At 35.1% G+C, this 17,594-nt stretch overlaps 1 protein-coding gene across 1 annotated transcript in view; it reads left to right on the top strand.

The window, feature by feature from the left end:
* Window positions 1–17,594, top strand: part of LOC592595 (uncharacterized protein KIAA1841 homolog) — a 32,553-nt gene that overhangs the window by 7,737 nt on the left and 7,222 nt on the right. Inside the window, exons 4-19 of the mRNA XM_030991763.1 lie at window positions 2,440–2,507; window positions 4,548–4,582; window positions 4,998–5,038; window positions 5,839–6,033; window positions 7,746–7,804; window positions 8,487–8,581; window positions 9,106–9,171; window positions 9,517–9,582; window positions 10,726–10,791; window positions 11,208–11,252; window positions 11,785–11,908; window positions 12,597–12,752; window positions 13,423–13,571; window positions 14,109–14,232; window positions 14,978–15,068; window positions 16,153–16,226. Of these exons, the coding sequence (XP_030847623.1) occupies window positions 2,440–2,507; window positions 4,548–4,582; window positions 4,998–5,038; window positions 5,839–6,033; window positions 7,746–7,804; window positions 8,487–8,581; window positions 9,106–9,171; window positions 9,517–9,582; window positions 10,726–10,791; window positions 11,208–11,252; window positions 11,785–11,908; window positions 12,597–12,752; window positions 13,423–13,571; window positions 14,109–14,232; window positions 14,978–15,068; window positions 16,153–16,226 (1,454 nt within the window). The remainder of the gene's footprint in view (window positions 1–2,439; window positions 2,508–4,547; window positions 4,583–4,997; window positions 5,039–5,838; window positions 6,034–7,745; window positions 7,805–8,486; window positions 8,582–9,105; window positions 9,172–9,516; window positions 9,583–10,725; window positions 10,792–11,207; window positions 11,253–11,784; window positions 11,909–12,596; window positions 12,753–13,422; window positions 13,572–14,108; window positions 14,233–14,977; window positions 15,069–16,152; window positions 16,227–17,594) is intronic.

Genomic DNA, 17,594 nt, shown 5'->3' on the forward strand with positions numbered 1-17,594 from the left:
CGTTCGGTTCGGCGGTTCGGCTACAGCACTAATAGGAGTCACCTCTTGCCCATAGTTTTAACCAGAACCTCATGAGACAGCGTATATTTGTATACGTTTGGAGTCACCGAGGCTTTACTTTTTCCATGGGGGCTCCCAAAAAAGAGCCCCTGTGAGCTTTTTCTCACAGGGGCTGTTTTAGTAATGATGGGGGCTCTTTTTTTATACAAATTTCCATTGAATTGGTGTCCATGATACTCCTAAATTCCTTGGTATTTTATCATTATCATTGATTTAAGTCGGCATTTTCCCTCTTACATAGTTACTAGTTAAATAGGGTTACTGACTTGTCATCCTGTGATGACATTCCCTCCATTTCTTCCTGTCCCGTACATTCCTCCTCATCATTTAGAGCAACCGTATTGCATTTTTTCTTTCGCAGGCGATTTTGTAGCTCATGGGGGTAAATTTCCCGGTGCCCTCATGTATTCTGAGCCTTGCTTATGACTTTGCAGTGTTTGTTTCATTAAAAATCGAACCATCGTCATCATCGTTTCAACAAGTTATCATATCTTAACGAGCTAGGGTGTCACTCAAGTGTGTTTATTCATCAGAAGTGACTTACAGATTTTTTTGTCGTCATCAAAGGGTGCGTTTAATCGACACTTTTTCACCCTAGAATCACGGTTTCTTAAGACGTTTAGTTTAAAACGCAATGCGTTCAAGCGATTTTTTCGTCGGTCGTAAAAATAAACGTGTTTGAAAACACAAACATGAAACGCTGAAAAAGATGCGTTTTGTATCATGATTCTGCAGAATCACGGTCGCTAAAATTCGATTGAACGGACGGAGTTCTCAATCATGATTGTATGACGGAGCCTGTTCCGGTTTGGGCAAAAACCGCGCGCCTGCTTTTCATGCAATTTGCGTTTACTATACCATGCTCTTTATCATGGCCTGTTCCGTTATGTTATACCTTGTTTTCCTCTTTTTCTCTTTCTGTCTTTCCTTATGTTATTCTTTGTTTCTTCCTTCTATTCTTATGTTATTCTTTGTTTTTTTCCTTCTATCACCTTCTCTTATGTTATTCTTTATTTTTATAATTCTATCATTTTCTCTTTCTGCATGTCTTTCCTTATGTTATTCTTTGTTTCTTCCTTCTATTCTTATGTTAATCTTTGTTCTTTTCCTTCTATCACAGTTTCTTATGTTATTCTTTGTTTTAATCATTCTATCACTTTCTCTTTCTGTCTTTCCTTATGTTATTCTTTGTTTCTTCCTTCTATCACCTTCTCTTATGTTATTCTTTGTTTTTTACCTTCACTCACAGTCTCTTATGTTATTCTTTGTTTTAATCATTCTATCACTTTCTCTTTCAGTCTTTCATTATGTTATTCTTTGTTTCTTCCTTCTATCACCTTCTCTTATGTTATTCTTTGTTTTTATAATTCTATCACTTTCTCTTTTGTTATTCTTTGTTTCTTCCTTCTATTCTTATGTTAATCTTTGTTTTTTTTCCCTCTATCAGCTTTTTTAATGTAATTCTTTGTTTTAAGCATTCTATCACTTTCTCTTCCTGTCTTTCCTTTTTTAATTCTTTGTTTCTTCCTTCTATTCTTGTGTTAATCTTTGTTCTTTTCCTTCTATCACAGTTTCTTATGTTATTCTTTGTTTTAATCATTCTATGATATCACTTTCTCTTTCTGTCTTTCCTTATGTTATTCTTTGTTCCTTCCTTCTATCACCTTCTCTTATGTTATCTTTGTTTTTATAATTCTATCACTTTCTCTTATGTTATTCTTTGTTTCAATCATTCTATCACTTTCTCTTTCTGTCTTTCCTTATGGTATTTTTTGTTTCTTCCTTCCATCACCTTCTCCTTCTTTGTTTTATTATTGCAATCTATGCTCAAAACAGCAGTCGACAGTCGGCCGTAAACAATTCCAAAAAGCGCGCGCCGAAGTTGACCTATACTTCCTGGGTCAAACTGCGAGTGTGATCCGCAGTGGCTGGGCTCGAAATGAGCTAGAATCAGCGTTGATGAAAAATCGCTTGAACGCTAACCGCAGTGACCTTGTTTTTTGTAACGGCGTTTTTATTTGTGATTCTAGCTTCGAAAATTCGATTGAACGCACCCAAAATAATGATGATGATAATGATTCAACTTGCTGTTTCTTCATTACAAACCATGCTATAAGTAAATCATCACCCCTGCTTTTTCAATTTTTTTTTTTATACATCCTTCTAAATTCTTATATAGATGAATGTTTTGAATAGACCACAACAAAAAAAAAAAAAAAAAAAATAACCATTAAATTTGATAATTTCTCTGATGGAAGACTGACTTCAGTCACTCTACATGTACTGTTACATGATTTGATTTGTAAAAGTTGTTGCGATATGACAGTTCAAGTTATACTTGCAAATATACATTCGCGATTTTACATCTTTTAAATCCAGATTTGATAGCAGCTAATCTTAGCGAGACCAAAGAGGTTAAGAACGATACTCAACCGAGAACACAAAAGGTAAGTTTTCAGGACTACAGGCTAATTCAACTCTAGGGCAAACTCTGCATTGCACTGTGATTAGGTTTAAAGAGTTGAAAGGCAATTAAGCAACACTCTAGACTCGTAAATTGCATATTTTGTAGAATTTCATCTTTAGAAATTTTCAACATCTCTTCTCTTGTAAACTAATTGACACATTCTTTTCAAATAATCTAATATATTTGTGTTTTTATCTTATGCACTAAGCTAATGCAAAAGTCATGCATTTGTGATCGATTTAATCCTAACTAACTTTGCCTTGATTTTTTGCTGAGTATCAGTGCCAGGTTAGCCTATATAGGGAGAGGGGAAAATAATTTGTTAGCGTTTTCATCGTTATTATGCTAGTATGCAAGAACATCAGATAAAATAATGTTCCCCGAAAAAAATTGCTCTCCAAATATGCCTTCATATTGTAAATATGACAAGTAATAGCTTACAAATGAGGCCCGATTTTTATGCCACATGTTTGTGTAGTCCCACATACAACTGCTTGTTACTTTACCAATTAGACTAGGCCAAATTTCTTATCATTTTGATGACTCCAGAACCTTGCAGTACACATCAATACTTATATGCTATATCATCAACCTTTTCTGATCGATTCCACACCATTTCTTTCACAATCGCATCAGAACTCAACTTATGATTAAATTCATATGTTCATTAAAAAATGACATGCAGAAAAGAGAAAACGACTCACCTCAAGTGCTCATTTAATTGATAAGATAATAAAGCTGCAACCAAAAATCATTGGTTTTTCTCACATTCCGGCAACCACATCGAAAAATCCCATTAAAAAAATCCACCTCTGGAGTGTGGTTTTTATGAAAAGCCTGCTGAAGTTCCACCAATTTTTGCATTAATTGTAAGATTCTTATTTCTAATCATGTGACTCACCTCGCTTCCGTTTTTTCCAGTTGCGTAAATTGTATTACAAAAAAAAAAGAAGAACTTTCAGTGTTTTGGATGTTTAAATGGGCCTGCACTCATCTCCCCGCTCAAACTATCCTTGTGAGTGCAGACACTGTATAGTATGCTATGCACATGTTTGTAGTAAACATGCCGTAGTATTGCCAGCTGTGAAAGGGCGTAGGATAAACAAAGGGGGCTTTCACAGATGAGGTGTCAAACTATTTGTGGACACAAGATTATAAGCTGTTCACATTGCTGTTTGTTTAATGATGTTGATTTGATTGCAATGAATACACCTGCCCTGTTACATTGCACAAAGTCTCTTATTCAAGGTTATCCTATGCACATAAACAAATTATGTTTGCATCAAACAATAGATTTGTGTCTCTCTAGTGCTATTTTCCCTATTGTTGTTATTCTGTCTACCGGTAAGTAGTGTGGGAGTAAGCTTACATTTTAGCTGTAGTGATTATGTGAAATGGTGAAATAAATATTGATCAAATTATAAAAGGCGTGAAAAGTTCATGACAAGGGGGCCAAGGGTAGTGAGAAATGATGATGAAATAATTTGCTATCACAGTAGAAAACATGACTGAAAATGATCATTAGTTGTGAATCATTTCATTTTGTAATTTTTTTTTCTTCTCCACACCTGCATACATATTCACTTTTCTTTATTTGATATTTAATAAAGGCAAAGTTCAAAATATGCAGACGATTTGATCAAGAAAGCCATGAATCTGCTGGCTATATACTGTTTGTTTTCTTTACGTAATAATGATCGTCTTCCCAATTAGGGGGCTGCAATCTACAAGCCCAGCTTTTCAGCAGTCCCCTCCATGACCAATCTGTTTTTATATGCCTGTTGTGTGTACAACCGGCATATAAAAACAGATTGGTGGACCAACTACAAACATATTGTTAAGTTTCATTGTTTTACTATGTTCAATGCAATCCCATGTACTTCATTTATTTTGTTGGAAATGGAAATAAAGGAAAAGAATTAGGCTATGGGCTAATGATCTATCTATCACTAAGTGATTGATTATTTATAACAAGTTTTTCATACTTTCAAATGTTAAATCTCTTTCCCATCATATACAGGAAACAGCAGTAAATCATAAAGGGCAACCAGAAGGGTGAGTGAATATTATTATTTATTTTTTTTAAATGAAATAGCAACCATTTATTATGGGAAAAATCAATACATGGTTGATAACTGTTTCACCTGATATGCTTGTAAGTAAGCAACCAGGGGACCAACAGCTTTAAATCCTTTCCGAGGGGCTTGGTAATTAGGATTAATGCCTTACCAAAGGGAATGAGTGCATTGACCTGAGACCTCTCAGTTAAGAGATCACTGCTCTACCACTGAGCCGTCGTGCCTCATAGATAAATCCTAGATTTCATATTTGCATATTGTTGCCACTCCTGGGGAGTGTTTCACAAATTAGACTAAGATCGACTTAAAGTTGTAAACTATATGGCAGGCCGTTCATGCCACTAGTTTTTATTGTAGTTATTAAACATTTGTTATTTTCTATTCTGTTTCAGCCCCAATATAGTGATTCATGTCTGTGATGAAGCAAAGAATGGTAAGTGTTTTTTGTGATGATGTCTTCTTAGAAAGTACCATTGGTCATAATTCCTTTTAATTGTTAAATTACCCTGTTAGGATACATCAACTTTTTCTTTCTTTCTTTCCTTCTTACTCTCTTTCTTTTAATTTTTGCATTAAATTACTATAAGTAGACCAGCCAAGATATTATTTTTTTAAAACTTTTTAGGGCATTTTGTGGTAATGCATGGCATCCGTGCTAAAGCTCTTGCAAAAAAAAGTTAAGGAATAAGATAGGGGTGGATGGCGGGGTATGCCTTGTGCCAATTTGAATTAAAAAGTTTGCTCAAAATTTGAAACAATAAAAAAAATTATGATGTTCTATTTTTGGGATCAAACGTGTATTATCTAATAAAGACCTTTCAAATAATTTTCTATGTGAGCAACAAACTTGTTTAATTTGAAAGTGGGATATTACACACATATAATTTATTATATGATATAAAACTAGACCAAAAACTGTATATCTAAAACTACTAATCTAAAACCCAATTTTAACCCTTACCATAGCCCTATATTTTAGATGAAATATTGCCCTGAGCAATTGTTGCAGCAAATGTCGGGATACCCAAATTTTCATAAGAACGAAAAGTTGAAAGGGGTCAAGGTACTCAAGTTTCATGTCACGTAATTAATGATTCACAATATCAAACATGTTTTTTATTATCAATGAAACATTGTAGCATCAAACTTTAAAAAATCCCTTTATATTTGTGCAAACTTTCATAGATATGAATATAGATCTGTAATATCTTCCAAATCCTTCCATCTCTTCAGTTAAGCGTGATTTCAGCTGCCCTCGCGATCTGCTGGTCCGAGAGATGAAATACTTTGCCGAGTACCTCTCCCTGGACGCCCAGCGCTGGGAGGAAGTGGACATCTCGGTCCACTGTGATGTCCAGATCTTTGAATGGCTCATGCGCTACGTCCATCGCCATTTCCCTGAGAGAGTAGCACAGGTCTCAAAACTAGGTATGAACAGTTTACAGTTTGTTGTATTCTATTTTTAAAAAGTGGGTGTTTTTTCTTAAAAAGTAAAGCTTCTCAAGGAATTATTACATACTGTATTTTCCGGCGTAAAGGCCGCACCGCCGTATAGGCCGCACCCCCAACTTTGACATTTCGTAGAGGAAAAAAAAAAAAAAAAGAGAGAGAAAAAAAAAAGAGAGAAAAAAAAAAACGGACCAAACAAAATGATCGTAATTTTCTTGTAGAACACTCTTTTTTTTTACAAACTATACCAAATTCATCAATATTCTTATAAATCAACAAGAAGTTAACCTAAAAAATGATCATAATTTAGCAGATCTTCATCGACTTTTAAGCTAGTTACTGTATTGTACGCAGATTTGGTATCCTACAATACCCCTTCCTCGATGTGCGGTGTAATCCGAAAGAGCATTTTTCGACCTGCGCAGTTACGTTGCGCGGCAGCTAGCTCCGTAAGACGGCCTGTCCCTTTGTTTACTTTTTGGCGATGCAATGGTACGGACTTAGATCTAGATCTATCGGCAGATTTTATTAGAAAAATAAGTTTTTTCGTCTTCATGTCAACTATGCAACATAAAATTGTGGGTAAGTTGTGTGGAGTTATTCTAGAATTGTCCTGTACCGTTGTCTAGTCATGCTACCGTTCCTATAGTCCCATACGTGCAAATGGACGTGATGTTTTGACCGCTGAATTTTGTTGTTGTTGCGTATACGCCGCACCCCGACTTTTTGATTTTTTCTCACCCAAAAATACTGCGGCCTTTACGCCGGAAAATACGGTATATATTCTAAATTCCTATTACTCCAGGGGAATGTTTCATGAAGCTGTGCCTAAAGTCATGCATGCCTTTACAAATGACTTGAATATGAAGAGCTAAATGGGATTCTCAAATCCTTTTAATTGCATAAGCTAAAGTTGAAATATGCAGATGTAGATTAACCCTATCATCATTAACAAAACATTTTAATGCAAGTGTATTTTCGGCTACAATTTAATTTAGATCATGGGAAATACAGTCAAACTTTGTTAAAATGTCAGGAAAAACTTTGGGCATCCCATTTGGCTCTTCATATTCAAATCATTTGTAAAGTCACCATTCGTAACTCTATGCACAGCTTTTTGAAACACCCCCTGACCTAGAATACATTCATTGCAGTGGCACAATTTCACATTCTACTGTTGGTCCTGGGCGTCCTTGGTTTGCATGTACTGCCAAACCTGTCTTATAGTGGCACCTCTCTTTAAAGGCCACCTGCCTATTAGCGGTCACCCCATACATTGCCTCCCTCTCTATAAGGAACTGTGTGTTGAAGAACCTGTCTAGAAAGACCACTTGTCTATAGTGACCACCCATATTTTGTGTCCCTCTAGAAGGAATTGTGTATTGAAGAAACTGTCTACAATGGCGACTTTTTGTGTTTCCTGTGGGTGGCCTTAATAGACAGGTGTAACTGTATTATAAAATTGATCAGTATGCTCAAAAGATGCTGATTAACTTGCTTCTACAGTTATGAATGAAGTTGTGTTGAATAAAACAGATCAAATATTGTATACCAGTATACAAAACGTAAAATGCAACAGTTTTTGCATGTAGGAATGAACATGAATATAGAAGAAAAAATAATTAGTAATGAATGAGGGCACCAATTCATTCTTTCTTTCTTTTTTTTCCCAATTTTTTTTTTTCTTTCAGAGGCCAGTAATGTGATATCTATCCTCATATCATCTGACTTTCTCAAAATGGATGCACTGGTAAGTCATGTCCAAGAAGCATACCCTGTTTTATGAAATCAGGGCCCTGTTTCATAAAACTTGATATCAATAACAAGTTACAATAACTGTTAAAAGCTACTGAAATCATGGCATTTGATTGGCTGAGAGCAACTTTGCCATAGAAATTTAGCATTTGTTATCGATAACAAATTCTATGAAACAGGGTCCTGATCCCCTTATTTATGTGTTTTTCTTTTATGTTTGTCTCTGCTTGTTGGTTCTTTTTTTTTTGTCTTCTTGTTTGATTTTCTCTTTTGTATCACTTTATTTTCTTGTGTAAACAGCTTCAATACTAGCATATATGTTTCAAATTTTTGTAAATTTTAATCAGAGTGATAGACAATTTAATCATTCCAGCTATATGCACAACAAACAACGTGCAACAAGCATTTTTATTTTTTTGCTTTTCTTATCAAATTATTGTCCATGTTTAGTTTATAGAATCCCACAACCAATAGTTTCTCTTCCTGTATATGTAAACACATTGTATGAAATATATTACTGTATTGCTGTTGGTAAAAATAAATCAAATCAATAAATCAATCAATAATTTCACAGATTTAATTTCATTTATTTGTGTCTTAGGAATGTATTGATTGCATATTAGATTATGCATTATTAACTGCAAATGTTAAGATCATTTTTTTAATTTCTTAAACAGGTGAAAGAGTGTATAGAATTCTGCCACAAGCACATGTCAGCCATCGTCTCTACTCCTTGCAATATGAACTGCATCAATGACAAACTGGTCACCAGGTATGTTCTACCAATTTCTACATTCAAATCCCCTTGTACACTGTACAATTTGTATAAAAGTGACCATTTGGTTCAGTTTAGTCCAAGAAGTGGCCAAAATGACCAATTCGGTTTGAGTAGGTTCAATAAGACAGAAATTTTGGGAATCCTTTCACTTGGGTTTAGGTTAGGTTTTGGAATAGGGCTAGGTATAGTTTTGGGTCCAGGGTTGAAGTTAAGAACTGAGTAAATGTAGACAATTGTCATCTACATGTAGGAATTATAATCTTGTAATCTGACATTTGTTCCAGTGACATATATGAAAACGATGAAAGGGCATGGGTAGGTAGGCAATTATACAGTTAGGTGTAAGGTGTAAAAATATTTCAAATGGTTAAAAACTTGATTTGAAATTTCAATAGAAGAAGATTTGAAATTGAATTGTGAAATCAGATGTGGTCGAATATGAATGATAATGATAATTAAAGGTAGGATCATGATCCTTTTCATCATCATCATCATCCCTTATATTTTCACTTTCCTAGAATTGCTAGCCAGTTCAAGGATGTTGAGGCTGATGAAGTCAAGGACAAGAAGGACAAATTTAAAAGGTATTTACATAATAACAATATAATTTTTGTGTATGTTTCATCTGTATATTTGTTTGGTTGTTCAATATGGTTTCAGTTTAAATCACTATTTTCCTGTGTAAAATTTTACTAAAGATGGAAAGTGAGAATTTTTTTTCTTCCGATTGATAATGATTTATTATTTTATTCTGTTTTTATTTGAAGAATGTAGAACAAACTGTGGTGTAATGTAAATATTATGGCATAAATGCAAGAATGTATGTCAAAATTTCAGTTTATATTTTGTGTTTATTGCTTGCACTAATATAAAAGTATGATTAAATCTATAACTGCAAATGTGTTTCGTTTGTTTATATTTTATTTCAGCAAACTCTTCATGAAGAAAATTGAGAACCTTTGTGATTCGTCCAAGCCCACAGCAACTATGTACAAGTAAGGCTAAGCTCATTCCATGTTTTGACATTCCTCCCCAACATGCTCTTGCCTATGAAATTCCATGTTAGCGTTCTTATATACTAGAAGTATTTGTGAGAATGGAAGTTGCTCACGCACTTTCATGAATCTTGAATACTTGGTAACTCATTCAAATTTATGCAGGGGGGCAATATCAACAAAAAACGATTTACTTGTGTGAAACATGATTTAAGCTAGGAGATTTCAAAATGTTATTGACTGAAATAATGGCAATATTGTTACAAAATCAAAGGGTACACCAAGATGCGATGATCTAGATGTACAATCAGGGTATGTGACAAGTAATCGACCTTGCTTCACTCAATCATTTAAAGGCTGTCTGTACTAGTTTGGCTAAAAGGAATTAGACCACCCAGGAAGGTCACTGACAGGTGGCTATCTCATCAACTCAGCTCTCAATTAACATAAGAAAAGGAGGATCATGGGGGCAATGGTCACTTATTAGGCATTGTTTTCTATATACAGGGAGCAAGTATAGCTACAAGTACCGTATTTGCCGGCATAAAGGCCGCAGTATTTTTGGAAGAGAAAATATCAAAAAGTCGGGGTGTGGCCTTTACGGCGAAACAGAAAAAAAAAGTCAAAACCAGCACGAATTTGTACATATGGGACTAGATCTACGAACGGTACAATAACTGTACATTTCCACACATCTTGCCGACAATTTTATCTTGCTTTGTTGACATGAAGACGGAAATAAACTTCCATAAACAACATCTGCCGATAGATTTTGATCTAAGTTCGTGCCAATGCATTTCAAAAGTAAGAGAAGGGCCCGTTTATCGGAGCTGCTGCTGCGAAGCAATCCAGCACGCGAAATCGCCATTTTCAATCCATTTCAATGACTACATCACAGAAAACTGCAGTGTATGGTATCAGTGCGTGATGGCCGAGCGGTTTAAGGCGGTGATTTTAGTCACATCAACATTTGTACGCAAGAGATCGAATCCCGACTTTGGCAAAAGATTTTTTTTTTTTTTTTTTTTTAAATGTCAAAATCGGGGGTGCGGCTATACGGCGCTGCGGCCTTATCGCTGGCAAATACGGTAGTACAGTGGGCCTTTAATATGTGGATCTTTCTGTATTTGTTCAATGTCTTAGGTGCTATCATTGCAAGCGAATACTTACCAAAGTATCAGAGAGCGAGCTCAAGTGTATTCCTAGCAGGTGAGTCAAATATTCTCTTCTGGTGACTTATATACCAACCATGTCAGCAGGCTGTGATGAAGTTGGAATGGGGTGGGGGAGGAGGGGGGGGGGGGGTTAACTGATACTTAGAGGACTTGTGTTTTTGTTTTGTTTTGTAAAGTGCTTTTATTCGATGTCCATCAGACAAATATTCAAGTAAGGCTGAATTTATAAAGAAAATAACCACAACAAAAAACAGTGAGCAATGACAGAAAATTGTGACTTCATTTTCATATTTTCCTATGAATGTGAATTCTGGCTCATGAATTCAATTATAAGCAATTCAGAATTAATGTAATTTATCTTTACAGATATTTATATCTCATACACTGTATTTGAATGTTTAGTTAAATAGCATGTAACTGTCTTACTGATTGTTTACTTTATTTTTGTAGGTTAAGCATTGATAGAACAGGCAAATTACTCTATCATCATGAGAGGTAAGTATGCTCATAACTTTTTCTTTTTCTTTTTTTTTTTTTTTTTTTCTCTCTTTTTTTAAAAAAATACATCTGCCATGTAATTTGGTGCAAAAGGCATTATATTTTTGTCCTGTCTGTCTGTCTTTTAAGCTTTGACTTTTTCAATAGCTCAAGAAGTTAACATAGCATTTATCAGCCGTGTAACTGAAACATATAAATAGCAATAGCATAATACAGTCAAACCTACGTTAGTGACCACCTGTCTACAAAGACCACATTTTTTGTTTCCCTTAAAAATGGTTTCTCTCTGAAACATGTACAATAAAAGGAACTTGTCTACAAAGACCACTTTTTGTGTTTCCCTTGGACTGTCGCTATAGACAGGTTTGACTGTAATATAACATAGAATAAGAGAAAATAGAAAGAAACCTATATCAGTACATGTAGTTAGTTATTCAGTTCATACCTGAAAGTTTTTTTTCCTCTGTAGATTACTTTCTTTTTGTATCTAGTCTAATCAATATGTGTATTTTTTTGTGTATTTCTCCAGACTTGCTTCATGGGACATCAATGAATACCTGATATCTCTTCACACTGAACTCAAGACATGGAGGGATGTGTACTGGAGACTATGGGGTCAACTCAACATCCTGAAGTGTTCAAGGTGTAAGCAGGTACGTACGACACCTCTTCCTTCCCCCCCCCCCAAAAAAAACAAAAAACAAAACAAAAACAAACAAACAAATAAACAAACAAACAAACAATGATAAATAAATGAATACAAAATAAAAATGAATGAATAAATTATTAAATAAATAAAACCAAAATTATATACCCGGTATATATATATTTTTTTCCTTCTCCATGACAATACATTGCAATTTGAGTAAGATATCACTTAGTTGTACAACTTATACTTCAATGAAACTTTCTTCTAGGTCAATATCCTGTACAAGCCAAAATCTAAACTTCAACCCTGCATGGAACCAACACTATACCTAATCCTAGACCTAATCCTAATATAAAACTCAATCGGAACACTAAAACCGAAACCTTCAACTGTGACAGAATAAAGACCATAAGAGCACATGTCAGAGCATTTGTATCTTATCAATTTTTTTTTAATTTTTTTTTTTTTTTGGGGGGGGGTGGAAAAACCTTGTATACCTTTTTTTATGAAACCAACATTAAGACCAACATGTTTCTTCACATAAACTTTTAGTATTACATTAGTTTGCAAATTGTAATTTTCTTTTTTATGAAGAAAAAGAGTAACACTTTTGTCAAGTTTGGTTCCAATGTTTTTCAGTTACTGCAATTTGTCTTGACCTGTTTCTGCAAAACATTTTCTTCCACCAACAGGTATTCCAATGTTCCGAGTTCAACCAGTGTCGTCTGCACCCTCAGAAAGCAGTCTTTGTGAATTCTGTTGATAAGACCTTCAAGGCGTCCGTAGTAGGATCCTATCCATGCTGTGAGCAGCCAGCTTATAGGTTTGATCCGCTAGAACAAGTCACGGTAGGTCTGCCTCTTTCTTTCTTTTTTTGTCTGTCATAATGAACTTGTTCGTTATAGGCCTAAAACCTCATGAGTATCTTGAGGATTCTTCTATGTTTTGGCCCAGGGGAAGAATGTAGTCATTGCTTTCTTTCCTTATCTTCTTTGAATCCCCTTCTCCTATTATCTCCCCTGATTGTTCAGATACCATCGTCAGATTTGGGCCCTGTTTCATAAAACTTGTTATCATTGACGAATGCTAAAATTTCTGCGACAAATTAGCTCTCAGCCAATCAAATGCCACGATTTCAGTCACTTATAACAGTTATTGTAACTTGTCATTGAAAACAAGTTTCATGAAACAGGGCCATGACCTGGCAAACATGAAGTCTGAGGAAGGTGTCGTACCCGTAGACATCAAAACTGTCAAAGGTGCATACCATCGTGGAAGTGTTGTAGACTGATAGATTAAATTCTTAATGGTTTGGTTTAAACCATCATAAATTTGTTAAAATGTAAAAAGTGGTTTACTAACGTAGATAATTTTGTGTTCAAGGGTTTTGTTTAACTTTGTCATAACTGTTTTTCTAATGTTTCAAGATTGTTTCTACCTCGTTTTCAATCTCACAATGTTCTGTGCAGTAGGTGACCATTCATACAATATTGCTTTGATTGATCTCTTGACCTTTAGGGTTGCCAAGTTAAGGATCATCTAGTGACCTTCTCTGGACTGGACAAGTCGGATTCCTCCAAACACAAGGGAGAAACCAGTATCTTGGACACTTTGCTAGACCGGAAGGATGTCGTCTGTGTGGGAGCTCCACAGGTTGCACCAGAAAAGTAGGTAGATTCGATAGTGCACTGATGGTAAAACCTGTCAAATGGTTCCAGTGTATTTTCTATGCTTTTGAATTAGTATTGTTTAATTAAAGAGAAAGTCCTCCTTGATGTATAGAGAAATAGATGAGTGAAAGTGTGAGGAATATCAGGCTTGCTGTTATTTTCTCTTTGGTAGTTGACAAAGTAAAAGATATCTTTAGTCGAGGGAGATATGTACGAAAGTTAGTCCACTATTATGAATCAGGCATAGATATGGCATGAGAAAATTATCTCTTTGGAGAAAAATTAGGATTTCTGATTTTGTCGTACAGGATGATTGGAATGCTGCTTACAAAGGAAATCACAGAGTTTTATTTAGAAAGAAAAAAAACTTTAATTATTGACATTTTGATCATTGACATTTTAATTGAGACCATCTTCAAAGTTAATGACCAAACTTGTTAGGATTGTTTGGTTTGGTCCATTTTCATTGCTTGTACATGAATTTTGCTTTTATTAAATTTTCTTTTCTGTTCTTATTGCTTTCATTTTTGTTAGGTGGTCTGAAGCTAATGTATTCAGCGCTGATGAAGTCCTGAGTGGAGTTATCGATGAAGGACTAGGGGTCAAAGGTCATCTTCATGACATCTTCCCAGATGACAACATGCCATTTGCCAAACATGTGAGGCTACTATAATTGTTAATCACAAATTACAGCATATCGATTGTAATTAATGATGAACGTTTTCTTGGTCCATTCAAAGCTATGTGAGAAAAGTATGCAAGCGTCTGTGAAATTAAGTGGAAGCCATACTTGCGATTTGATTCGATACATTTCTTATTTAGTGGGTGGGAGGGGGGGGGGGTCATTTAAAGCCTATCTGCACTAGTTTGGCCAGGAGTGATTAGATCTCCCTGCAAGGTCACTGACAGATGGTTATCTCATCAAATCAGCTCTCAATTAACATAAGAAAAAGAGGATCATGGGGGACCAACAGGCACCAATTAGGCATTGTTTGCTATATAGAGGGGGCAAGTAGCTATGAGTAGTGCAGTGGGGCTTTTGAATATAATCTTTCTCACATTATATCACTGACATAATTTATGCCTTCTCTTATAACATTTTCCAGCTCACTCAACATAACATAACAGAATTATATTTGTTAGTCAGGCCAAATAAGAATAGAATTTTGAAATGACTGAAAGAATTTGGCTGATGTTAGCTGCATAATATTTTAAGATACTTTTTAAAGATAAATTATTCTGAAGCTTTCTTTAAGGGTGTTTGAATAATCTGCTGTTACCTTTGGCTTTATGAACAAATTACTGGTTGTTTTCATTGTTACAATAGTTGGTTTTGTATTTTGTGTAATTGATGATTGTAAAGCAACAAATACCAAATGTCTGTTTGGACGTTATACTACTAGATTGAGGTCCAGCCGGAGCCTATGGCATCCTCAACTGATGATTGGGATAGCTCTGATGATGAAGTTGGGGATGATGAAGAACAGACCAGAGGTGAGATATAGCACAGAGGTTGTGCACCAGGCACTAAACAAAAATAAAGCGGCACGTTTGCCATTAGATTTCCCCGTAAGTCCTGTCTTCATCAGCGCGGGTTTGACAAATAACCCCCTATTTTCAGTATATTATCCTGAAGCTCGAAATTACGTCATCACCAGACCGATATGTTCATCACAAACTAGCTCGGATGGGCACAAATTACCCTGCTATCTGGGAAATAGCGGGATATTTTGGAAACTAGACTAATATTTCTCGGGATATTTTCTCGACCAAATAATCTGCGGGCTGATGAAGACGCAAATTGACTATATTTCATCAAACAAAACCAACCACCATGAGTATTTGTCATTTATGATATCATTTGTCATGGCATCGAGTAATGTTCATCACATGATGACAATATTAAAAATAGACCCCAAGAAAGCTCTAATTAAAAAAAATCCCATGATGACATGATTGCAGGGTCCTCACAGTATAAATACTGATGAGGTTACCTTTGGTAAACAACACACTATTATTATTATAGTCTTTCTATGAGAATGAATAGGGTGCCTGGTGTGTTTCAGTTAAAGGTAATGCAATGTTTTGGGAAATTTTAAAAATTGGGTGGATCATGATTCTTACAATTTTGATATATTTGGGTGCCCCTGTGGATGTATTATAAGCACTAGAAAACTTAGCCCCTAAAACACTTCTGCTTTTGAGAAAACTTGAATATAGAAATTTACCGGTGCTCCCGGTAAATGTTGATAAATTTCAAATAGCGCCTACGGCTGTACAATGGTAGCTGCGACCATGAAACTCTCAGAATATGTAGTTGTGATATATAATTTACAAACGGGAACAGCTCATCGGTCGATTTTAGTCAAAAACATTGTTTTATAGCTCAATTTTTTCAAGAGTTTATTATTTACAATTTCATAACTTTAGACTTAATTTCAACCGCGACAATGATCACTGAATATTGTAGGATCACATATGCTTTCAATATGTTCATTTGAACCAAATTCATGACCCCATACCAAAACTTTGTATTACCTTTAAAAATTAGTTTTTCGTCTCCATTTTGACTTTGTAGGAAAAGGCACATATAGAAAAGGGCCCATCAGCAGAAAGCAGTCGAGCAAGAGTGCAGTCGGGAGAGAGAAACAGGCAAGTCAAACTCACGATCCTCATTGATTGAGATATATTGATGGATTGATTTATTAACAAGTAGATTGATAGTTTGTTGATGATTTGTCATTGGTATATTGATTGGATTTATTCATTTGTTGATGCACTGATTGGTTTGGTGGATGAGCTGATGACTGGATTGTTTGAGCTGATTAATTTGATTGGTTGATTGATTGAACAGTTGATTGTCTGATTTGCTGATTGGTTGGTTAGTTGGTTTGTTAGTTCATTGGTTGATTAAATAATGATCTATTGATTGGATATATCCATGGTTGGTTGATTAATTTGATCAGTTGTATATTTGGAAGGTTTGTCTGTTGATTGATTTATTGATTACTTGATTGATAGATCTATCTATTATCTAATATGTAGAGGTGATCTAATGGATGTGTCACCGGACTGTGAATCTCAAAGTTTGCGTTTCTTTGCCGAGACATTAATCTTAATTTGCCACTCTCTACCCAGGTGTAGTAAATGGGTACCCGGTAGGAGTCTATTCTGTGAGTACGTTTAGCACCTTAGGGCAGCTGGGCTAAAGCCAGTGTGATGATGCTACTTTAAAGGCGCCTTGAGCATCCCCTGGGGTGGACAGTGCACAATAAACCTATAACATTATTATCATTATTTTATTTTATTTTTTATTTTTTTTTTTTGTATTATTATTTTTATCATTATTATATCAGTATATTGATTGAATCCGATGTGTGTAAATCACTTTCATCGGTTTGGTGTTTGCTTTATCCGTTTACTAATTGATTGAATGATTGACTGAGTGATTGATTGATAAAGCCTTCAATAACAACCCATATTATGTGACAGCAGAAAAAAGGAAAGAAAAGAAGAACAATGAAGGGAAAAAAAAGCAATTTAGCTCTAAAAAGACCTCCGGCTGAAAAATACACTTTCCCCCTCCAAAAAAATTAAAAATAGCTCTTATGAAAAGAAATTCATGTACAAATGAATTCCTATTATGGTTATTTAAGGATAACATATCTTTTCCCTCTATGCGAACTTTGAATATGATGAATATTTTGGTCTGAATAGGGGAGGGAGGGGTAGGGTTAAATCATAATTATTCTGATATCCAGGAAAATACAACTGTCTGGTATATTTCAGTACCGGTATGTCATAATAAAATGGTCTGGCATATGTCAAAAGTGATGTGAGGGCTGGGGATTGTCTTGTGGTTTAGCAAATGTTGGTGCTGAATAAAAAAAAATGGTCTATTAAAGAAGTCCGCGGGATTTCAGTTGTCAGTTCAAATCTTTTTTTGATTACTTTTTACTGTTTTTTTTTTCTCGTTATCTTTTTCTGTCCCCACTTGTATTTTGTTTTCTTTCTTTTTTT

Source organism: Strongylocentrotus purpuratus, unplaced genomic scaffold (genome assembly GCF_000002235.5).
Source record: "Strongylocentrotus purpuratus isolate Spur 01 unplaced genomic scaffold, Spur_5.0 spur5_scaffold_2, whole genome shotgun sequence".
Taxonomy (NCBI): domain Eukaryota; kingdom Metazoa; phylum Echinodermata; class Echinoidea; order Camarodonta; family Strongylocentrotidae; genus Strongylocentrotus; species Strongylocentrotus purpuratus.